The sequence below is a fragment of the Elephas maximus genome, chromosome 9 (genome assembly GCF_024166365.1).
Source record: "Elephas maximus indicus isolate mEleMax1 chromosome 9, mEleMax1 primary haplotype, whole genome shotgun sequence".
Lineage (NCBI taxonomy): Eukaryota > Metazoa > Chordata > Mammalia > Proboscidea > Elephantidae > Elephas > Elephas maximus.
The window spans coordinates 63,272,401-63,296,487 of record NC_064827.1 but is presented as its reverse complement, the minus strand read 5'-3'; the positions used below and the strand labels follow the sequence as shown (position 1 = coordinate 63,296,487).

The 24,087-nt window shown below is 43.0% G+C and overlaps 1 protein-coding gene across 10 annotated transcripts in view; it reads right to left on the bottom strand.

Moving 5' to 3' along the window:
* ZNF618 (zinc finger protein 618) overlaps positions 1-24,087 on the bottom strand; it is a 190,570-nt gene that overhangs the window by 8,363 nt on the left and 158,120 nt on the right. For 5 of the 10 annotated variants that reach the window (XM_049895070.1, XM_049895075.1, XM_049895078.1 and 2 more), the window contains 5 exons: positions 16,583-16,822; positions 12,923-13,006; positions 10,692-10,736; positions 9,600-9,677; positions 85-186 (listed from right to left, as the gene is read on the bottom strand). In XM_049895070.1, the coding sequence (XP_049751027.1) occupies positions 85-186; positions 9,600-9,677; positions 10,692-10,736; positions 12,923-13,006; positions 16,583-16,822 (549 nt within the window). The remainder of the gene's footprint in view (positions 1-84; positions 187-9,599; positions 9,678-10,691; positions 10,737-12,922; positions 13,007-16,582; positions 16,823-24,087) is intronic. The other 5 variants (XM_049895077.1, XM_049895081.1, XM_049895079.1 and 2 more) reach the window with 3 other exon arrangements.

Below are 24,087 nucleotides of genomic sequence, written 5' to 3'. Positions count from 1 at the left end.
GGGACACAGGCCAATGAGGGCATGAACTAGAAGGTCCGTAAGTCCCATAAGCCACCAGGGCTCCATCCCTCGGAGAAGACCTACTGTTATTGGCACTGTTCCTCTGGGGTTGAGGTTTCCACTTCTCTTCCACAACAGCAGATGGTGATCGAGACTGGTTGGAGGCTATGTTGTTCTCATTGTCAGCTGTGGGCACAAAGGGACAGTTTGTTACCCTGAAGTGCAAGAGGCCTGACTGAAAAATAGAGCATGGTGGGTAAAAGAAAAACATGGCTTCTGGTAGTTCGACCTGGGTTCAAATCCTGGCTCCTCCTTAGACAACTTTCTTATGTTTGTGAAGTCTCATTTTCATCATTTGGGAAAATGAAGATAATCATACAGAAATTACCTGCAGTGGGGTTTCCACAAGTCTTTGCTGAATACTAATCTGTGCATGCATGTGGTGAAATTGCACAAGGCTGACAAAAGGGCCACTAGAAAGCAGTACGTAAAATAATTCCCAAGGCTCACACAGGGTGGGGACAATTTGCATTCTCACCACTCAGAGCAGAGAGACCTCAATGCATGAGGAACTAAGTAGAGTTCCCTTACCATGAGGTAACTAGTCATAGATTGGGAACTGCACTAGACCTGCCCTAATACGTATTAAAGCAAACTGCAAAAGTGTCAAGGTGATTCCACATAATTAAACTGCATGCCAGAACAAAGTTCAACACGCTTCAAAGGAATACAACAAAATCCAGAACCTAACAATGTCCAATGTCCAGAATTCTGAAACCAATATCCAATGTCCAGAATCCAATAAAAATGATCAAATATTCAAATTAGTAGGAAAATATTACCTATAACCAGGAGAAAAACCAATAACAGGAACAGACCCAGAAATGACAGTATTAGAAAATAAGAACCTTAAAGCAATTGTTATAAATTACAAAAATATGTTTGAAGATATAAAGGAAATCATGAACATGATAAGGAAAAAAATGGACGATGTAAAACAGAACAAAATGAAACAAAAAACAACCCAAGTGGAACTTAAATAAAATGTGTATGAAAGATACACTGTATGGGCTAAGAGGAGGTTAGACGCCACCGAAGAAAGGATTATTGAACTTGCCCATTCCATTGTTGGACAGGGCAAGAGAACGATCCATCATGAAAAACAGAGTGGGCAAAAGACTGAAAATAAATGAACAGAGCATGGACAATATCAACCAGTCTAATATAGATATAACTAGAGTCTCAGGGGTGGGGCAGAAAAATATTTAAAGAAATAATCACCAAAAATTTTCCAAACCTGATGAAAATTATAAGCCCACAGATTCAAAAAACTCAACCAACTCCAAGCAAAATGAACATAAATAAAGCACCATAAAGGTATATTATTCTATCATAAACAAACTGTTGAAAGCCAATTAAAAGAAAATCTTAAAAGCAGCCAGAGGGGTAAAAGGACACATTACCTACAAATTAACAGAAATGAGAATGGTAACACAATTACCATCAGAAGTTATGCAAACCAGGAGGCAATGGAACAAAGTACTGACAGAAAATGTCAAACTAAAATTCTACACCTAGTGATAATATAGCTCATAGCAACCCTTTAGGACAGAGCAGAACTGCCCCATAGCGCTTCCAAGGAGCACCTGGTGGATTTGAACTTCTGACTCTTTTGGTTTGCAGCCATAGCACTTACCCACTATGCCACCAGGGTTTCAGGGTCGCTATAAGACAGAATCAACTTGACGGCAATGGGGTTTTTTATGGGTAGTGATAGTATAAAATGAATGAAGACAAAATAAAGACTTCTGAGACAAACAAAAGCAGACATTCACTAAAACGTGTTAGAAGTTCTTCAGGTCTAAGAAAAATGACAACAAATAAGAATCTAGATCTACAGACAGGAATGAAGAGTGCTGAAAATTATATATATGTAGATAAACATAAAAAATACTTCCCCCTTCATATTTCATATCTTTGAAATACAACTAACTGTTCACTGAAAAAATATAAACAATGTACAGTATAAATGCATGCAGAAGTAAAATGAATGACAACAGTCTAACAAGACGTGGACAGGAAATAAAGGTGTATTGTTGAATGGTTCTCACACTATTTGGAAAGTGGTCTAATATCTGAAGATAAGACTATGGCGAGTTAAAAATATATAGTGCAGACCCTAAATAAACCATAAAAACTAAAACAAGGAGTTACAGCTAATATGTTGGATGTGGAGATAAAATGGAGTAATAATAAATTCTGAATCCAAAATAATGCAGGAAATTTTTGTAAAAATATTTTAGGAACAAAGAATAAAGGTGATAGATAGGAAACAAATAGCAACATGGTGATTTAAACCCAATCATACTGATCATTACATTAAATGTGATTCTGACATTTCAAATAGGAATCAGACTGTCATACTAAGAAAAAAAGTAGGCTCAACAATATGCTGTTTAAAAGAAATATTTTCAAATATGAAGGCACAGGTTAGTTAAATTAAAATGCTGGATAAAGACATAATGTGCAAACAGTAATGAAAAGAAAGCTGAAGATGTGATATTATTATCATAAGAAAAAATAAACCCCAGAACAAGGAATACTGCCAGAGATAAAGACACTGCATAATGGTATTACTGCATAATGATAAAATGTGACAAAATCCAATACCCATTTATGAAACATACAACTCCCAATTCAAACTGGCAAGAAGATACAATTCTAAACGCATATGTACATAACAGAGCTTCAAAACCCATGAAGCAACAACTAATGAAACTGAAAGAAAAAATAGACAAATCTACAATTATAATTGGAAATTTCAACTATCTTCTCTCAGTAATCACGTAGTATTGTCCAGTAACAAGCAGTCTAAAATACATTTTATTGGAATCTAGAAAAGGGAGATAGAAAAATACTTGAGAAGATAATGGTTGAAATTTTTCTAAAGTAGACCAAAAAAAAAAAAAAAATCAGTAAGGATGTATAGAAGTCTTAAATAACACTATCAATCAACTTGGTCCAACCTACACTTAAAGAACACTCAACTCACTAAGAGTCAAATACACATTCTTTGCAAGGACAGAGGGAATGTTCAACAAGATCACGTTATGAGCCATAAAACAAGTCTTAATAAATCTAAAAGGAATGAAATTATACAAAGTATGTTCTCTGACTACAACATAATTAAATTAGAAATCAGTAACAAAATATATATATTTAGAAAAATCTCAACTATTTGAAAATTAAACATCATAAGAGAAATTAGGTACTATTTTGAACTAAATGAAAATAAAAACAGAACATTTCAAAATATGTAAGATCAGTCTAAAGGAAGGCTTATTTACAGCATTAAAACCAAAAATACCAAACCTGTTGCCACTGAGTTGATTTCGACTCATAGTGATCCTATCGGACAGAGTAGAACTGCCCCACAGAGTTTCCAAAGAGCTGCTGGTGGATTCGACCTGCCAACCTTCTGGTTAGCAGCTGAGCTCTTAACCATTATGCCACCAGGGCTCCACTTATAGCATTAGATGCTATACTAGAAAAGAAGAACAGTTTAAAATCAGTGATATAAGCTTCCACTTCATGAAACCAAAAGAAAAAAGCAGAAGAAAGGAAATAATAGATAAAAGTGGAAATTAGTGACATAGAAAATAGACAAACACAATAGAGAAACTGAAAGCTGATTCTTTGTAAAGATGAATAAAATTAATAAACTGCTGGCCAGAATGATCAAGAAAAAAGACACAAATTATCAATACCAGGAATGAAAAAGGAGACATCACTACAGAAGCTACAGACAGATATTAAAGGGATAAAAATGTAATATTAGAATGACTTTATGCCAATAAATTCCACAACTTAGGTGAAACAAATACTCTGAAAGACATAAAGCACCAAAGTTTACTCAAGAAAAAACAGATAATTTGAATAGTTCTATAAATATATATAAAATTGCATTCATAGTTAAGTAACTTCCCACACATACACACAAACACACACACAAAAACCCAAGGTCCTGATGGGTTCCATTGTTGAATCTGATCCAATATTTAAGGAAGAAATAACATGAAATTTTCCAGAAAATAAGAGGGGAAAGAACACCTCTCAACCCATTTTATGAAGCCAGCATTATCCTGATCCCGAACTGAAAAAAATCATTACAAGAACTACAGACCAATATCCCTTACGAAACAGACATAAAATCCTTAAGAAAATATTAGTAAACTGAATACAGCAATACATACATATATATCATGACTAAATGGAGTTTATCCCAGAAATGAAGGTTTAGTAATAAAAATCAATCAGTGAAATTCCCGACACTAACAGAATAAAGAAGAAACATCATCACAACAGATACAAATACACATAGAAAATGTGACAAAATTCAACCCTCATTCATGAAACAAAATCTCAGCAAACTAGGAAGAGAAAGGAAATTCCTACATCAGATAAAGGGCAACTATAAAAAACCTACAATTTACCAAACTTACCAAAATAAAAAGGATTATAAGGAAATACTACAAACAATAGTATGCCAACAAATTAGATTACCTACATGAAATGGAAAAATCCCTTAAAGTTATAAATTACAAAACAAAACCGCAGGCCCAGATGGCTTCACTGGTGAATTCTACCATTCGTTAAAAGAAGAACTGACACCAATCCTTCACCAACTCTTGCAAAAAAAATAGAAGGGCAGGAAACATCTCCCATTTCATTTTATGAGGCCAGTGTTATCCTGGAAACAAAACTAGATAAAGATATCACAAGTAAACTACAGTCCAATATCCCCTAGGAATACAGACATGAGCATCCTCAATAAAATACTAGCAAACTGAATCTAGCAACATATATTGCTCAATAATAAAAAGACAACCCAATTAAAAAACGAGCAAAGGATTGGAATAGACATCTCTCCAAAGAGGATATACAACTGGTCAATAAGCACGTGAAAAGATGTTCAATATCTTTAGTTACCAGGGACATGCCAATCAAAACCACAGAGAGATGCCACTTCATGCTCATTAGGCTGGCCACAGTAAAAAAGTCAGACAATAACAAGTGTTGGTGAGGATGTGGAGGAATCAGAGCCCTCATACATTGCTGGTGGGGATGTCAACCAGTAAAGTTGCTCTGGAAAACAGGCTGGCAGTTCCTCAAATGGTTAAACACAGAGTTCTCATCCGATCCAGTAATTTCACTCCTGGGTATACACCCAACAGAAGTGAAAACACATCTCCACTTAGAGGGCATCGAGTTTATGTTAATGATGGTGGAATGATTTGGAAGAGGGTAGCGAAAACGGTTACACAACTTGGAAAATGTCATCAGTGTCACTGAACTGTACATGCAGAAATTGTTGAGATGGCATATACTTTGCTATGTATACTTTTAACACAATAAAATAAAAAAAGAAAGCGTATGTCCATACAAACACTTGTACTTGATGTTCACAGCAGCTTTACTTATAATAGCCTAAACAACAAATCAATTGTTTATCAACTGGTGAATGGATAAGCAGATTGTAGTATATTCATACAACGGAATAACACTAATTGGCAATAAAAAAAGAACTACTGACAGGAATCGATAACATGAACAAAGCTCAAAAGTATGCTAAGTGAAAGAAATCAGGTTACTAATTCCAACTGTGTGATTCCATTTATATAAAATCTCAGTAGAGGTAAAACTATGATGAAAGAAAGCAGATGGTGGTTGTTATGGGTTAGGTGGAGCGAAGAGATTGGCTGTAAAAGGGCACGAAGGTACTTTTTGGGTGGATGGTAAGGTTATACATTTCCCTAGTGATGGTGGTTAAATGGCTGTCTACATTTGTCAAAACCCATCAACTCGTACTCTTAAATTTGGTAAATTACATCTCAGTAAATCTGATTTTTAATAGGCTGGAAAGAAATCTATTAAAATAGTAACAGAGAGTACTGAGATTACAGCTGATCCTTCATCTTCTAACTTCTCTGCATTTTTCCCATTTCCTTTAGTGAACAGACCTTACTTTTAAAAAAGACGAAAACAAGCACAAATTTTAAAATGAGAATAAACAGGCTTTCTTATTGACTTCACTAGGGTTCAGGCTGCTGAAAGCCCTGGATTCAGCGGCATCACTCGGGGGGTACAGGCTGCACCCCCTGGTACTGTCAGAGAGGGTGACACCACAGGAGTGGCAGGTGAGCCAGCACTGCAGGGGGACGGGCCACCAAGGCAGTGGCATCAAGAGGGTGCAATAACTCATCACCCCCAGTCAGGGTGCAGGCAGGCAGAGGAGGGTCTCAGCCTTGGCCAATAGGAGAGGGGAAGAACTCCAAGGAACAGCAGGGCAGGGCATTTGGTCCTGCAGGAGTGGGGACGGAGTAAAGGGGTTCACTGGCTGGTCCCGCCCATGGCAGGGAGTAGCACAATGAGTTACTGAGCTGGGTGACACCAACCCTAGTGAAGTCGCTGCCTGGATTTGAACCTGGCTCTGCCATGGTTGTGGGGTGTGACCTTGAGTTAGTCACTTCAACTCTCTAGGTAAGCTGCAGGATGACTGCCCCATTCTCTGCCCTTCCACAGGACTTGGAATCGAGATTATGCAACGTAGCATTGTATTGCTGATTATAAAATACTCCTTCTATATCCCACAGAAAGGAGCTCTGGTGGCACAGTGGTGTAGTGCTCAGCTGCTAACCAAGAGGTTAGTGGTTTGAACCCACTATCTGCTCCAAGGGAGAAGGATGTAGCTGTCTGCTTTCGTAAAGATGACAGCCTTGGAAACCCTATAGTGCAGTTCTATTCCGTCCTACAGGGTAGCTATGAATCAGATTCAGCTTGATGGCAGTGGGTTTGGTTTTCTGGTATATCCCATAGATACCACTCCTGATATGGGTGAGGTACCGGTAAATGCTCTGGGGGCAGACTTGACTTATACCCACAGCCTGAGCTGAAAATAAGATTTACTGGAGGTGGCTATCCCCGTGTACCATGGTCACATACATATGCCTGCAGAGGGCTGGATACAAAGCTGGAGTAAAGGCTATCTTCCAGAGAGAGATCACTTCAGGGAAAAGAAAGCAGCTCTTTCTAGCAGGGGATGGAAAAGAACACATCTGTTGTTGCTGGGTCTTAGAACTTGTCACGCACGGCCCTCAACACTTCACATACTTCGTCTCCAGGACTCTCACCCAGCCCTGTGAGGTGGGGCTTATTAGTCCACTTTACAGACAAGAAGACTGAAGTCCAGAGAAGTGAAGTGGCTCAAAGGGATTAGAAACCAGGTCTGGCCACAACCAAAATCCTAAAACCGTGCGTGGCCAACTTGTTTGCTGCCTGGGGCCATCCCTATGTTCCTCTTGGCCACCATTCCCCTGACAGTGCTATAATCAAGGAGCTGGAAGGAATGATCTCTGAGGACCTGCCATCTCTGCCAACCTTCCTCCTGGTCTCCATGACGCTGCGCGGGGTGGTTGTTAAGAGAACGGGGGCGTGGAGTTCACAGGGTTGAAATCCTGGCCCAACCATTTGTAACCGCATAGCCTTGAGCAAGTTACTTAACCATTTTGTGTCTCAGTTTTCTTGCCTATAAAACAGAGCTAATATGGACCCTTAGAGGGCTGTGCTGAGAATTAAAGGAGTTAATCCATGTCAAATGTTTAGAACAAGGCCTGGCACAAAGTAAGAGCTCAAACAACGTTAGATAATTTTTATTAGCTAAGCACTGTTGGGCCAGTGATTACGTTCTCTGAACCTCAGTTTCTTCATCTGTATAATGGAGATGATGGTGTCAGCTAGCTAACAGGTTGCTGGGGAAGATTTGATGCAATAATCTATGTAAAGCTCTAAGTGCCACACTTGACATGTTTGTACGCACTCACTAGATGTTAGCAATTTTTAGTATGACTACTGCCAAAACACACTCCTGAGCTGTCACCGGGGGCAAGACAGGTTTTCCCCCAGAACAGGAAGTTTATTAGCAGGAATTACCCTGTGCCATTCAGCAGCCTCTTAATGAGATTGGTGTTATTCCAGGCTGATCCTCCTTATCAGCAGCGCTATGAACTGCGAAGATCATGACACTTAATTTCTCTCTATGGAGTCAATCCTTTAATCCTCATTCAGCCTGGCTGGGATTTTGACTGCTTCGCGCTGGAGTGCCGGGGAGCATTCTTTGGCAGCGCTGGACCAGAACAAAGCAGCCCAAAGCTCCTCGTGAAAAACCCGCGGAGATGCTTGGGAGAGGTGGGCCTACCACAGGGCTCAGCCTCGATTTGCATTTTAATGGTCTCCTCCTTTAGTGAGGAAGCACAGGCACAGAGACTCTGTCCTAATTACCGCTTGGCTTCTAGAAGCTGGCAGAGGGGTGGGTGGAGGGTCTGGGGTATCAGAGGAGGTTGAGGAGGGTCTAAGCAGTCAGAGTGTGTGCTCAAGCCGTGGTCCCCACACAGCCTTCCAAAGGCTGTCGCTAGCCCTGAAGCTTCCATGCTCCTGGCTCCTTGAGCTGGTCTTCAAGGCCTTCCCCAGTGAGGGATGGCTGATGGCAAAGACAACTAGAGATGTGAGACTCACGAAGATGAAACCTTGGAGTGAGGAGGGCTGCTGAAGAGCAGAAGTTCCAGTGCCCTTGGTTGCGAGACGGAGACGCTCAGGGAGGAACACACCGTTTCCTCCAGAAGTCATACAGCATCAAACCACACCAGTTAGAACAGGGCTAGAACTTAAGGGTTTGGCTGCCAATCCAGAGACTAGCCTAATTTTAATGAATTCATTAGAAATCAATAATAGGGCCCAAAAAAGATCACGTGAATTAGCGCCTAGTGTACAAGGAAATACCTGGTAAACATGTGCCGAAGGAATGAATGAATGGAGGTCACAGTGAGACAATCTTAAGAGAACAGACTAGTACTCCATGCTCGCCAAGCCACACCGAAAGGACATGTAAACCTAAGAAGGATACAAATAGTACTAGTAATAGTAGTAACGGAGTCCATGGGTGGTACAAATGGTTAACTGGCTCAGATGCTTACTATATGGTTGGAAGTTGGAGTCCATCAAAGGCACCTCGGAAGGAAAGCCTGGCAACCTACTTCTGAACAGTCAGCCATTGAAAACCCTATGTAGCACAGTTCTACTCTGACACACATGAGGTTACCACGAGTAGGAGCTGACTTGATGGCAACTGGTTTTGGTAACTGTAATAACCAAAACCAAACCAAACCGTTGCCGTCGAGTTGATTCCGACTCATAGCGATCCTATAGGACAGAGCAGAACTGCCCCATGGGGTTTCCAAGGACTGCCTGGTGAATTCAAACTGCCAACCTTTTGGTTAGCAGCCGAGCTCTTAACTACTCTAGTAACAGGGGCTGCCAGTTCTGGAACCACCACTACGTGTCAGGAATGTTTCACACATTACTTCTTATGCCTCCAGAGGACCTCTCGACGGCAAGTGTGGCAGGGACCGCTAGCGTTTCCTTTTGCAGTGTGCTGGGCTGTCCGTAGGCAGTGGTGGCCTGGACAGCTTGGACATTTTCCAGCTGCACACTTCTGCTCACAGATTCAGGCCGGCCATGTGACTAATTCCCACTGGGCCCCTTACCTGCGTGGGACTGCATGTGCTCCAAGAGGTTGTTGTAGAACTGGAACTGGATGCCACAGGCGCCACAGGTGTAGGGTTCTGGGGGAAGAAGCAAGGCAGCCATGTTAGGGGCAGGGCAACCCTTGATGTCTTCCTGCTGGACTGTGGCAGCTTTGGCACTGGGAAGCATACACACACTGGACCCCTGTATTTGGGACTCTAGGCCCAGCCTGTCTGCCTCCCCCATCCCTCAATCAGCGAGGAAGAGGCTGGGGGAAAGGAAGGGGCGATGGAGACAGGAAGACATGCAGATAAGGAGATAATCTCTTCAATCTAGTGGGGATTTATTGAGTGCTTACTGCGTGCCAGGCACTGTCTGGGCACTGGGCATGAGGTGGGAATGGAAGGACAACATCACTAGACCAAAAGCTCTCTCAGGACAGGGACCATGTCTTATTTGTTTCATAGCCTATCTCTGCCTGTGGAGCTACTCAGAGTTCACTGCACTGTTGGCTACATGAATGAATGAATGAACATGTAGTGAACCAAACACAAAGTAACAGACACACAGGGCAGTAAAGGGGGTGGGGAAGCAAGACAGAAGGTAAAAGATGGAGAAAGTCACAGCAAAGCTAGAGGAAATGGGGGTAAGAGAAGAAAAGAGGGAGAGAGAGGAGAGAGGGTGAGTATATGCCAAAGGAACAAGTGTATGGTGGGCTTTATCCTTTGTCCCTGTGTTCCTGACACTGCTCAGTGCCAACAGAGAGGAAGAGGGAGGAAGGAGAAAGGAAAAAGGGGTGAAAAGAATAAGGAAAAGAGAGGGAAGATGGCTGAGGTGGGGCTCAGAAGAGGTGTCCTGCGGCTGCCCCAGTGAGCTGGAATTGGGACGCCTGCCTTCCTCCAGGGCTCAGGCAGTAGAGGTCCCTGTCCAAGCTCCTCCACCCGCCTGGGGCTGGGCCCTCCATCGGCCTCTGCCAGCTTCAGAGCCAGCCTGGGAGGGTGGCCCAAGTCAGCTGCTCTGGGAAGGTCCTCAGAGAGTGTGGCCAGCTGAGTAAATTCCCTGCCCTGCCTCACCCTCTCCAGCCCTGAAACCCCAATGGGACCATCACTTACTCTGTAGGAGAGGGAAAGGATTGGAAATCAGGGGACTTGCAGTTTCTGCAAAAGAGAAACAGTTTAGCCAAGTCTCTTCCAGTTCTGGTGCCCTGTGATGAATGTCATCATTTCTATTCTTAATAACCATGAACCAGACAGGGCTCTGGGAGAAGGGGAGACATCTGAGGGCAAGGCTGACAGTCTGGGGTGGGGCTGGGGGCAGGCTTGGCCTGGAGGACACATTCTCCAGAGAACCCAGGTATCCCGTGGTGAGATCAGGCAGGGCCCTCAACCTGAAGCACTGAGCTGTACACCAGCACCAGGGAGAAAACGCACATGAAGTGGCAGCCTACTCTGGGACACAAAGCTGGGAGCTGCTCCTAGGTCCTGTTCCTGAGATAGCAAGGTCTGGTACCAAACACCAGGGCAGCCACACAGGGTGGCTGGGCTTTTCTTTGAGTGTTTCTGCTTTCTCAAGTTGCCAGGGACTTGGGTTGGTGACCTCATCCGCCAGAGGCAGCAGAGTGGGGCTCCACAGACTAGACTGTGAATCCTGGCTATACCACTTACAACTGGTGACCTGGGGCCACAATTTACCACTCCTGAGCCTCAGGTTCCTCATCCGAAAAGTGGGGTAGCAGTAACACTGACCCTCACAGAGTCGTGGTAGGATGAAAACAGATAAAGACACGTAAAGCTCTGAACACATGCCAGGCACATAGTAAGCGCTCAATAAATGGTGGCTGCCAGCAGCAGGACTCCTACACCGTCCCCAGTTCTGAATGTTAGCTCTTGTGGAAGAAGAGGCAAAAGGGGTGCAGCCAGGCTTGGCTGAGAGCTTGGTTCCATCGCGAGGCCCTACTGCTTCCCACGTGACCTTGGGCAAGTCATCCCACCCTGTTAGGTTCGGCTGCCCTGCTGGGTGCCGAGAGGTAAACACACACCCATTATACCTCTCGGAGAGGTTGTGTGGAGTAAATTTTTTAAAAGGGTGAAACAGCTTGGAAAAGTCAATATGTTCTCTATGACTTAAGGGTTCATGTCAACATTCTCAGGGCTCCCACCACACACCTCAGCCCCCTCCTCACGGCACTCATCAGGTATGAAATCACTTGGTTTGCTTAAGCCACCACCATTACCAACACCCTAACATCTGAGTGCATAATCTGTGCCAGGCACTCCCTGAGTGCTCATAACTACCATGGGATTGAGTATCACTCCCACTTTATAGCGGAGGAGAAGTTAAGAGACTTGCCCAAGTCACCCAGCTCATTGGTGGTGGAGCTGGGGCTCGAACTTCAGCTAGAAACCGAAGCTGGAGTTCATATTACCATGAGAAGCCTCCGTGTTGAAGCCTACGGTCCTGACTGATTTATAAAGGCCCTGACAATCAAACCACATTCTCCACCTCTCTATACCCAGACAGTGTCCACCACAGGGCCTGGCGCAGGGCAGCACCTAATGTTTGGTGAATTCAACTTTAACTGGGCAAGGCATGTGAGTGGGGGCCTTAACTTAATGTAACCACAGTGTTAGAACTCTTCCCCAGGCCTTCCCTGTGCAGCCTAGCCTGCTGTGCCGTTCTTGGACCAGGCTGTTCGTGCCCATTCCAGCCCTGCCAGGCTGATCTTGGGTCTTGCTGGGGGAGAGTAGCTCTCTGCAGCTCTGTTCTAGCGGCTCCAAGGCTCTGCCAGGTTCTGCATGCAGCAGCCAACAGGGGGCACCAGAGCACCACCGAGAACCTTAGGCAAACCTACTTAAGCTCGTAGGGGCTGGAAGGGAATCTTGGTCTGCCTCACCCTACCCCTCAGATTCAAAGTGAGATCAGAATTTGGGGCCAGAGCTCTTAGTTCACAGCTCTCTCTGCTGCACCCCCTTGCCTCTACTGGAAAGAAACTGCCTGAGGCCCTTTATCCTACAAATGTAGCAACGGCTCCCTTAGGCCCAAACATCTAGGGTCTGTGGGAACTGATGCCTTGGGCTATGAGGGGTCCCTCTCTCCATGCAGAAGAGACAAGCAGCAGCCGAGGTCACCCCTGAGGCCCAGAGAAATGTCCCTGGAAGAAAAGGTCCCTCCAGCCTCTTTTTGGCCCTGACCTCTTTCTAATTCCCTGCCCCCAGCCTCCACCCCAGGAGACCCTTCAATGTACCAAGAAGACCCCAGCCCACAGAGCACCTGCTGCCTAGCAGGAGCAGATGCGACAGCTATAGCACCGGAAGGCTACCGCGGACACCACGGACACACTCACCGCTGGAGTTTTGGGAACTGCTATTGGTCTCTTCAAAGTGGTTTTGTGCTTTGCCTTCTACTCTCCGACTGAAAGCACTTTCTGCTGGGTGGGGGACAGGCAGGAGAAAGAGAAAACAATGGTAATTGGTCAACACCAGGTCTAAAGGGGGTCAGGCAAGAGGAAGCTCAGGGGCCACGGGTACTTCAGAACTACCCATGCCCCAGGGTTGGGTGAGTTCTGAGGGTCTTGGTCATGAGGGAACCAGCACAGGATCTCATACCTGCCATCCCGACCAGGCTCACCTGAGTTGCCCTGACACATTGCCAGGGACTCAAAAGACCCTCACAGTACTGGGAGGGGATGGAAGCCAAGGAAGGGGGTGGCAGTTATTTGCCCAAAAGCACACACATGCATCCAGCCCAGTGACCAGATGGCAAACAGGCTTCCGGCTCCTGTCTTGGGCTCCTGGGAGACACACTGATAACACCAAGTAACTTGGGCCTGCCACCCACTATTCCCCTGGCCAGTTTGACTGCTGCAGCCACCACAAAGGAACAGGGAGGACGAAAGACTGTTTCCTGGTGGCAGATCTGGCAGAGTGGGAGGAAAGATCAGATGGCTGATGGCCCCCCTAGGTGGTAGTGGGGGCCTCCTGGGAGAGGGGGTGTGTTAGCATGAGCCTGGGCAGCCCCGTTCCCCGGGGGGCCAAAGACCAGGGTGAAGTCTAGTCAGAGTTCAACCAGGGAAAGGGACTGGCTCCCTGAATGATTTTGGAGCATCGTGGCATACAGGCTGGCATCTTCCTGCCTGGCTCATCCCTCTCCCAGGCACTCTTCAGAGGCCCCATGATGCAGAGATAGGGTCTAACCAGGTAGAATAACACAAGTTTAGCCCCAACACCCCCTGCAGAAGGTACTGTGAGCATAGGGCAGAATGTCTGAGTTGGAAGGTAACCTGGCTTCTCCAAGGTGCTCTTGACACACTGGGGCTGCCAGACGCTCCAGCAGAAAAAGGTTTCAGAGTACAAGTCAGCTGGGGACGTGCAGCCACTCTGTTCCTTTCTTAAAAGGTAACCACTTCATCGAGGTTTTTAAAGGCTCTCAGATGTTTGACTGGAAAGTGATTCATTTAGCTTTCTGCCACCCAGCCTTCTCCAAACATACGTGGTCAAAGGACCCTGTTTTGTTTTGTTTTAAGAACATCAGATCCTTTAGTATCTCATGCAAATGGTGATTGAGGGAACCTGCTTTGGGAAATGCCACTCTCCCCCATCCACCCTTCTCCAGAAAGGCAAGTGCTCAGACTGTGGCAGCCAGGGTTCCTGATGATAATGGGGGTGATGCAAAAGATCCTACAAGACAGATCCTACAAGGCCCCACTCAATTCCCCACTCCCCACCCCCGACAATGTCTCCTGACAGAGGCTCCTTTCTGCAGAGGCTGTTGACAATATCATAAGGAAGAACCTCCCTTCAAAACGTGTCTCTTACTGAGCACCCACTATGCTCCAGGCACTGGTCTAGATACTTTACACCCATGTTTCCCCTTACTCCTCCCAAGAGCTCTATGAGGTGAAAATACAGAGGAAAGAGTGAGGTTGTGAAGCTCCACGTGCCAGATGCATTCCTAACCCTCTAAGATGGCAGAAGGAGACTTCATTCTTGGAACAGGTGCTTCCTTTTTTAAAAAGGTCTGGGAGTAGGGGAGAGCTTTCTCCATCTTAATCCTTGTATACACAAAGGGATCGGTGCCCATCTCTGGAGGTTTTTCATTCAGGCTGACCAACATATTGGTAGAACTTAGCACAACTGAGGTTACAAACTCTTATAATTCATCTTCTATTACTCAGCTGATAACGTAAATGTTGGGCAGCTATCCCGCCACAGGTACCTGTAACTAAAAGCCAGTGTGTAGTACCGTAGTGAACCCCACACTTGAGCATGCACACACATGCACGTGAGGAGCCACTTATCCTAGGATGACGAGGGTAGTAATGACTTCCAGCTGTAACATGTGTCCTTATAATCCCAAGCAGGATCCTGCTCACAACACAGCTGGTAAATCCAGATGTAACCCCCACCACGATTCTTCAGATCACATGAAGGCAGCCCTAGACATGCCCCATAGCTTGCCAGATGCTTATTGGGGGCAGTGAGGATGAAGAACCACCAGGTACCGTATAGCCCCTGCAGGTGGGTCTTCTCTTTAGAAACTGCAGGTGTAAAAATTCCCACCCACAAGCTTAAAAGATTTGAAAGCCATGATTCCATTTTTTAGTTGAACTAATAATACCCGCCACCAATGAGCCTGTGATGACTAGTCTGTTTTGTAAATATTTTACAACAACTGTTGCAAAAATGCAATGGCTGCTGGTTTTTCCTCAACACAGTAGTTAACTTAAAGGCTGATTAACTAGTCCCCGTTTAGGAGATCTAAGGACAATAAGTGTATGTCCAAAATATTTTAAAAACCATCCCCTTCCTCCAGATTAGCCTTCTGAATCAAAGAATAAAGCCAAGCACAACTAATCACTTGGCCATGTCCTTGGTGCTCAATCTGATGGCTTATTTTACTGAGTTCTCAACTTCATCACTTGTTTCTTTAACAGATGGCTTAGGCCTCTTGAGGACAACTCAAAGGCTCATGGTCTCAGAGGTACCACCATCATCACCTCTACCCTACATCCCACCTATTCCACCAGGCAGGAGGCCCAAAGCTCGTTCTATCCAGGTGTGAATCAGGGTGCCTAAAAGCCAGAGCTCAGCTCACAGTGTGTCTTATCAATTTCCCTGGAAGAAACGGTTGCCGTGAGCCCTTCACTGCCTGGTCACCTTTTGGAAGCCAAAGCCTCTCTCGGTATGCTCTCGGATTGCACTGGAGTTGGCATGCATTAGTTTCCAACTGGGCCTATGGCTCATGGAGGGAGCTCAGGGTAGTGCTGGGTGGGAAGAGGCCAACAGCACAGAGCTCTAGGCCTACCACCCTGCTGCATGGAGAGCAGCTCCTCATTGAAATGAATGTGTATATTGAGTTTTCTGAAAGGTGGAGTATGTAAAGTCATGCCAACAGGGCCCAGGCAGGTAACATGAATGGAAGAACTGGGCAGGGTGTAAGACAGATAATAGTCTGATCACAACGAGAAGTGACAACTGTCACGTGGCCTCTGTGTCAGGAGGCAGTAGAGTGGTGGGGACTGTGGAAAAGAGGAGAGCACATGCCCTGTTAAGGGAGCAGCTGTGACTTAGCCCCAGCCAATGTTACCCTGCAGGCAAGTGGGCCCAGGACTGCCAGATCTGACTTCTCAATATCAGGCAAAAATTCAGTTTTACTAAAATATAATACCCAAATGTTGGTCATTAATTTAAAAAAAAAAAATTTTTTTTTTTTAAACTTTGTGAGGGCCAAATAAAACAGACCTTAGGCTATAATATGGCACAAAAAATTCTACTAAAAAAATAGTTTGCAAACCACCTTGTACAACTCTGATTTAGGGTGAGAAAACTTAGGCCCAGAGAGGTTAGGTGGTTTCTCCCTGAGCACAGAGCCCGGAGGCAGAGATGGGACCCAGATTTGCCCCAGAACACTACAGGACCTCCACTTCGCTCTTGCAAGGGTATGGCTGTGGCAGATGGGGAGAGGAGTGGGGAGTCGAGAAAGTATAACATTAGGCCATTGGTACCTGCAGTTGCCTTGCTTGCTGGAGATCCCGAATTTGGAGTGCGGAACGTCTGGGTTTGGGTGGCTGGAGGGGTGCGGTGTAACAGGGTGGCGCATCGGACCACGGAGGCCGGAGCTTTTTTCCCCGACTGGTTCGTCTGGGTCTTTGCTGCCACGAAGCGCGGAGACGGGGAGACCTCTGGATGTGAGCACTCAGAACCTGTGTCTGGATCGTCCGGTGGCTCCCACCCAGGGGCGGTACCTGAGAGGATCACTATCTCAGTCCTCACGGATCCTCAGAGCTGGAGGAGTGGCTGGGCTCTCAGGCCATAGGCTCCCATGCACAAGGGTTGGGACTTGCTCCACCAAACCTCTTCTCAGTCCAGAAAGAAAGGACCCTTGCTCCCACCCACAGCCCGATAAAGTCCGGGAGTCTAAAGTCTAGAACCTTCACTAGCTTCTCTTTTAGGGAAGCCTCATCAGTGTTACCTGGAGGTCATTTAGCAGTCTACTGTCTAAGTCACCCATAATCTTGACTAGTCTGATTCTATGTGTCTAAACTCAAGCTCTGACTCATGCTTAGGGCATCTGAACTACTTAACCCGTGCCCAAGTGCATTTTCTAGAATGTTGGCTTCTAAGTCCCTTTTCCTTCAAAGGCAGGCTTGTTTGGAAGCGTGCTGACAGCACACACACAGGGACATGCTAGGGCTGAGATGGTGGAGGCAGCAGACGGTGGAGGTGCCCATCGTTGCCCTGAGGTGTTAGGAGAGGGGGCTCTATGGCACTCCTTGACACGGAGTACAAATTGCTGCTTTGGGGGGACAGTGCTTAAGCCGATGCCTGATACTTCAGGGTCCGTGATCTTGGACACTTTGCTTCCCCTCTCTTGGCCTCAGCTCCCCCAACTCCACCTCCGCTGATCAAAGTGGTACACCATCCCTGTGCTACCAACCCTCCAGGGATTTTGTGAGAATCCAAGAAAATCAGAAAAGGCCTTGAGTGGTAAACTGCTATAAATGTAAGCAACTATTACTGACTTTTTTTTTTTTAAGAGACAAAGAAACCAAAGCCCAGAATGGTTGATAAACTTGTTTACAGCCACACAGAAACTTAATGCCAGGAAGGGCTAGAAGTCATGGCTGCTGGTCACTCGTGAAGGTCTTTGCACAAGGCCATGTGGACCCCCAAGGCACTAACCCACATATCCTGGGACCTGGGTACAAGGAACACAGAATTTTGGGGCAATGAATGGAGCAAGTTGCTTTCCCCCTTAGTCCTCGGTTTCTGCACCTGCAGAATGGCTTCCAGGAGTCCCTCCAGTTCAGACTTTCCATAGCCTATGACTAGCTATAAAAATCCTGGCAGTCCTGTGACAGAGGCCCCTCCTTCCCTGGGGCTGGGAGCTCAAGGACACCGATAGAGCATGCAACATAATAAACACTGCGGTATCACCTGTTTATGTCAACCCACCCTGGCCTGGGCCCGTTCATCTGTCCAACCTCCTCCCAGGTCACTCGCCCCCTTTGTCTTCTCATACCCTACAATACTCTTTCCAGCTTCATGGCCTTTGCCCATGCTAACTTCTGATTGCCTGAAATGTTCTTCTCAAGTTTTTCCCTGGGTACCTACTGTTGGTACTACTTAAACATCTGTTAACCACGATTGCTGCTTAAATATCACTTCCTCAGGGAAGTCCTCCCTGATACATCCCCACTTGATCATTTGTCTTTCAGGTCCCTCTCTTACCCACTTTCAAGTGCTGTCAATGATAATGACACATGGTGTGATCTTTTGATCAATGTCTCTTTCTTCTATTTACTGCTATGTTCTGTGAGGGCAGAGATTCTGCCAATTTGGCCCACTGATACACTCAGCTATTGGAACATTCTCTGACCTACAGTAAGTGCTCAACAAACATTGTGGAATCAATGAAATCAGTGAAACAATGAATGAATGATCAGAAAAGCAAAACTCAGAAATGTTGAAATAGAGCACATCAAAGATATGATGTTTGAGAAGAGGTCACAATTGGGCTGGGAAGTTGTCATGCATATTATCCTCCCATCAGCCCCAAGGGCAGACAACACAGATGCAGATACTGAGGCTCAGAGAGGTAAGAGTACCATCCCAAGATCACTGAGGAGGTCAAGCTAAGCCAGGATGAATCTCCTAGGCTTCTAACTCATTTAGAAGAGATGACGCTGAGACTTCACCTTAGGTACTTTGGGCAGATTATCAGGAGGGACCAGTCCCTAGAGAAGGACATCATGCTTGGTAAAGTAGAGGGTCAGCAAAAAAGAGGAAGGTTGTCAATGAGATGGACTGACATGGTGGCTGCAACAATGGGCTCAAACACAACAATGACTATGCGGATGGCACAGAGCCGGGTACGGTGTTTTGTTCTGTTGTACACAGGGTCGCTATGAGTTGGAATCAACTCCACAGCGCCTAACAACAACAATAACTCATTTCACTCCACCCCCGACCTTCTGACGTAGAACATGATCACATGCTGGAATTCCTAGCTGGGCTCTCACCAAGAAAGGAGGGAAAACTCTCCGACAGTCTGGCTGACTGCCCTTATAAGAAGCACACTGAAATATTTAAACCTAAGAGATATTTAGAATGTAACACTGTGGTCTCTCCTTTCCGAAAAGCTTAAAATGTAATGAGATTTAAAAATTCAGATAATCTAAGAATTCAAGAAAAGGGACCATGCAGCTGAGAGGAAGGGGAGTCTGGGGGTCTTCCTGAAACCTTTACTAGGTATTGGAGGGTGAAAAGGCACTCAAGACAAATGGGAGTGGTGTGCTCAGAAGCTGGAGGCAGAATGAATGAGAGAGATGATGCAGAAGGAACTAATGTGGAAAACCTTCCTCATGGATTTTAGCCTTAGAAAGAAAACTGGAGAGCTTGCACTTCTGCCATGATGGAGTAACTGGTATAGGAGTAGCCCTCCTGCCAAATTCAACTATAAAACTAGATAAAATACACGAAGCAACTGTCTTCAGACGTGAACAGTAGGCAGTACAGGACTGTGATCCATGAGAGAAGAGAAACATATGATGTGAGCCCCATGATCACTCTTGCCCTCTGCCTCTGGACCATGGCACAGAGATGTGGAACCCAAAGAAAGGGTGGTAATTTCGGTAGGCTAAGACAGTGATGAGAGTTCAGGGCTGCTGAGGTAGCTGGAATTTGCAGGGCGGAATAGCAAAGAGACTTGTGCAAAAAAGGAACTTTAGAAATGTCCATGGAGACCTTGGAAATCTTTGTCTGAAAACTATATATGTGCAGAGTGAGCCCATGCAAAGCCTGGGGAAAAAATAGCTACTAGGGTAGCTGTTTGAGGTCATGCAGGGCCGGGAAATATTTAAGAAACCTGCTGAATATCGCAGGAATTCAGGTGAGACCCAGAAAGACCATGTATTAGATGAAGGGCTACTCTAAACCTAGAATAAGAACTACTCCAGACTTACCCTAACAAAGCTTAAAAGCAAGCCTTTAAAGTGTCAGCTGAGCTGTAAATAAATAAACTGCCTGCCGAAACAAAACTCAACACTTTTCAAAGGAAGACAACAAAATCCAGGCATTCAACAATATAGTATCCAAAACATGCAGCACACAATACAAAATTACTTGTCAGCTGAAGGAGGAAAATCTTACTAGTAATCAAAAGAAAAACCCATCAGTAGAAGCATACAAAAATGATAAAGGTGATGAAATTAGCAGACAAGGACCTTAAAACAGTTATTACAAATATGCTCAAAGATTTAAAGATGAACATGAACATAATGAAGAGAAAGAAAAGATGTAAAAAAGGAGCCAAGTGGAACTTCTAGAGATAAAAAAAAAATACGATAGCTAAAATAAAAAATTCACTTGACGGAATAAAAGCAGGATACATGCTGCAGAAGATCAGTGAACTTGTAAATTGGGCAACAGAAACTATCCAAAATGAAGCACTGGGGGAAAACTAGGCTAAATAAATGAACACAGCTTCACTGGTCTACAAACATCGGTCTAACATATATATAATCAAAGTCTTCATAGAAAAGGAAAGAGAGATTGGAGAAGAAAAACTTGTAAAGAAACACTGGTTGAAATGTGTCCAAGTGTGATAGAATATGTAGACCCATTGATCCAAGAAGTTCAATGAATTTCAAGTAGGATAAACACAAAGAAAACTACACATCATAATCAAATTGCAGAAAACTGGTGATGTGAAGAAATGTCTTAAGTGCCTCCGGAAAAAACAGAAACATTAACTATAGAGAAATAATGATTAGAATGAACACCGACTTCTCATCAGAAACAGCACAAGTCAAAAGACAAGGGAATGGCATATTTAAAGTACTAAAAGAAAAAATTCTCAATCTAAAATTCCACATGCAGAAAAAACACCCTTCAAAAGAGAAGGTGAAATAAAAACATTTTCAGTTGAGAGAATCTGTCAACAACAGAGCTACAATATGAGAAATGCTAAAGGAAGTTCTTTAAAGTGAAGAAAAATCACAATAAGTGGAATTCAGATTTACATGAAGGAAAGAAAAGCACAAGAAATGGTAAATACGTAGGTCAATATAGAAGACATTTTCTTATTTTTTAATTTCATTAAAAGATAATTGACTAAAGCAAAAAGAATAATTGTTGGGTTTATAACATAATGTAGACATGTGTCTAAAAACAGCTCAAAGGACAAGAGTGTAGTAAATGGAAGTATATTTGTTGTAATGTTCTTGTACATGTGATATGATATAAACTCATGGTAGATTGTGATAAATTACAAACTATACAGTAAAAAAAAAAAAATAGCCACTATAAAATCAAAATGGTATGCTAGAAAACTAACAGAAGAGATAAAAAATAAAGCACTAATACAAAGGCAGAAGGCAGGCAAAATAGAAAAAAGGAACAAAAAGAATAAATGGGATAAATAGAAAAAACTCAGCAAGATGGTAAAAAACTATATTAATAGATTATATTAAATGTAAACATACTAAACATTTTAATTAAAGGTAGAGACTGTCAGACTGGATAAAAGAGCAAGAACCAACTGTATGTACACACTTCAAATATAAAGGCACAGACAGATTTTTAAAAAAGGATTAAAAGAAATATACCATGCAAACACTAATCATAAGAAAGCTGGAATGGCTCTATCGATGTCATAAAAAGTAGATTTCAGGACAAGAGTTATTACCAGAAATGAATAAATAAGTACAATTCAAAAGGTCAATTCATCAAGACTTAATTAGTCCACGTGCATGCACCTAATAAGAGAACTTCAACATACATGAATCAAAAACTAACAGAAGTAAAAGGAGAAACGGAGAAATTCACAACTACAGTTGGAGATTTCAACACTTCGCTCTCAGTACTTTATGGAACAAACAGATAACATAAATACAAAAAAGGTACAGAAGATCTGAACATCATCATCAACCAATTTAACCTAATTGACACTACACTCAACGACAGAAAATACTTTCTTGTTTCAAGTGGAAATGGACTATTTAGCAAGACAGACCAATTGCTGGGTCATAAAACATATCTCAATACATTTCAAAGACTGGAAATCATACAGATTATGTTCTCTGGCCACAGTGGAATAAAGTTAGAAATCAGTAACAAGAAGATATGTGGATAATCTCCAAATATCTGGAGGTAGAATAGATTTCTAAATAACCCTTTTCACAAAGAAAATTCCAGGCCTGATGGCTTTGATGGTGAATTCTACCAAACATTTACAGAAGAAATAATACCGATTCTACACAAATTCTTCAGAAAATTGAAGAGGGAATACTTCCGAGCTCATTCTATTAGGCCAGCATTACTTTGACAACCAAATCAGACAAAGACATTACAAGAAAAGTACAGACCAGTGTGCCTCATAAACATAGATGCAAAAATACTAAAAAAAATTTATTTTAGCAATTTGAACCAACGATATATAAAAAGGGTTGATGCTAATAATCAAATTAATACCGGTTTATTAATAATTAAAATTAATAATGCATCATGACCAGATGGGTTTCATCCCAGGAATGCAGGTGACATTCAAAATCAACCAATGTAATTCACCACATTAACAAACATCTCAACAGACACACAAAAAAGCAGCTGACAAAATCTAACATCAACTCCTGATAAAAACTCTCAGCAAATTAGGAATAAAAGGGAACTTGCTCACCCTGATAAGGGGCATCTACAAAAAACCTATTAAATACCTTCCCCCTAATATTAGGAACAAGATAAGAATGTCTGCTTTCTTACTATTCAACTCTGTACTGGAAGTTCTAGCTAGTGCAGTAAGGCAAGAAAAACAAGTAAAAAGCATCTAGATTGGAAAAGATGTAAAATTGTCTATTTGTAGACAACATGATCTGTTGGCATATACCAAAAACCTATGAGAACTGATAATAAATTAGTTTAACAAGGTGGCAGGATACAAGACCAATTTTTTAAAACACTGTGTTTCTATATGCTAGGACAAAACATTGGAAATTGAAATTAGAAAAACAATACCACTTGCAACAGCATAAAAAAATGAAACGATAGAGATTAGGTCCAATGAAAAGATATGCAATACCTGTACACTGAAAAGTAAAAAACACTGCTAAGAAAAATTAAAGAGCCTACAAATAAATGGAAAGCTATATTCATGGGTCAAAGATTTAATATTGTTAAGATGTCGATTCTCCCCAAATTGATTTACAAATTCAACACAAACTCCAAAATTCCAGCACACTTTTTTTCCAGAATTTCACATGAAAATGTGAAGGAGCTAGAATAACCAGAACCACTTTGAAAAAGAACAAAAAATGTGGAGGTCTAACAAATACATAATTTCAAGACTTATTACAAAACTACAATGTGGAACAGCTACATAAAAAGAGACAGATCAATGGGAACAGAATAGAAAATCCAGAAATAGACACAGAATACAAAGTCCAGAAATAGACCCACATATATATGAACGACTCATTTTTCACAATGATGTAAAGTGAATTAAGTGAAGAAAGGATAGTCTTTTCAACAAATGGTGCTGAAATAACTGCATATCTATATTCACCAAAAAATAAATGTTAATACTTGGCATCATTTAGAAAAATTAACGCAAAGTGATCATAGATTTAAATACAATACTTAAATCCATTAAATGTCTAGAAGAAAACATAGAAAATCTTTGATACCTTGAGTTGGACAAAGATTCCTTAGGTACAACATGAAAAGTATGATCCATAAAAGAATAAAGTAATAAACTGGAATTCATTGAAATTAAAAACTTCAGCTCTCTAAAAGACACTATTAAGAGAATGAAAAGATAACCCACAGATTGAGAAAATACATTCACATCATGTATGTCTGATAAATAACTTGTACCTAGAATATTTTTTTTAAACTCTCAAAACTCAATAAAAGGAAACAACTCAATTCAAAAATAGGCAAAAGATTTGAACAAACATCAAAGAATATACAGAAGTCAAATAAGCACATAAAAAGATGCTCAAAATCATTAGTT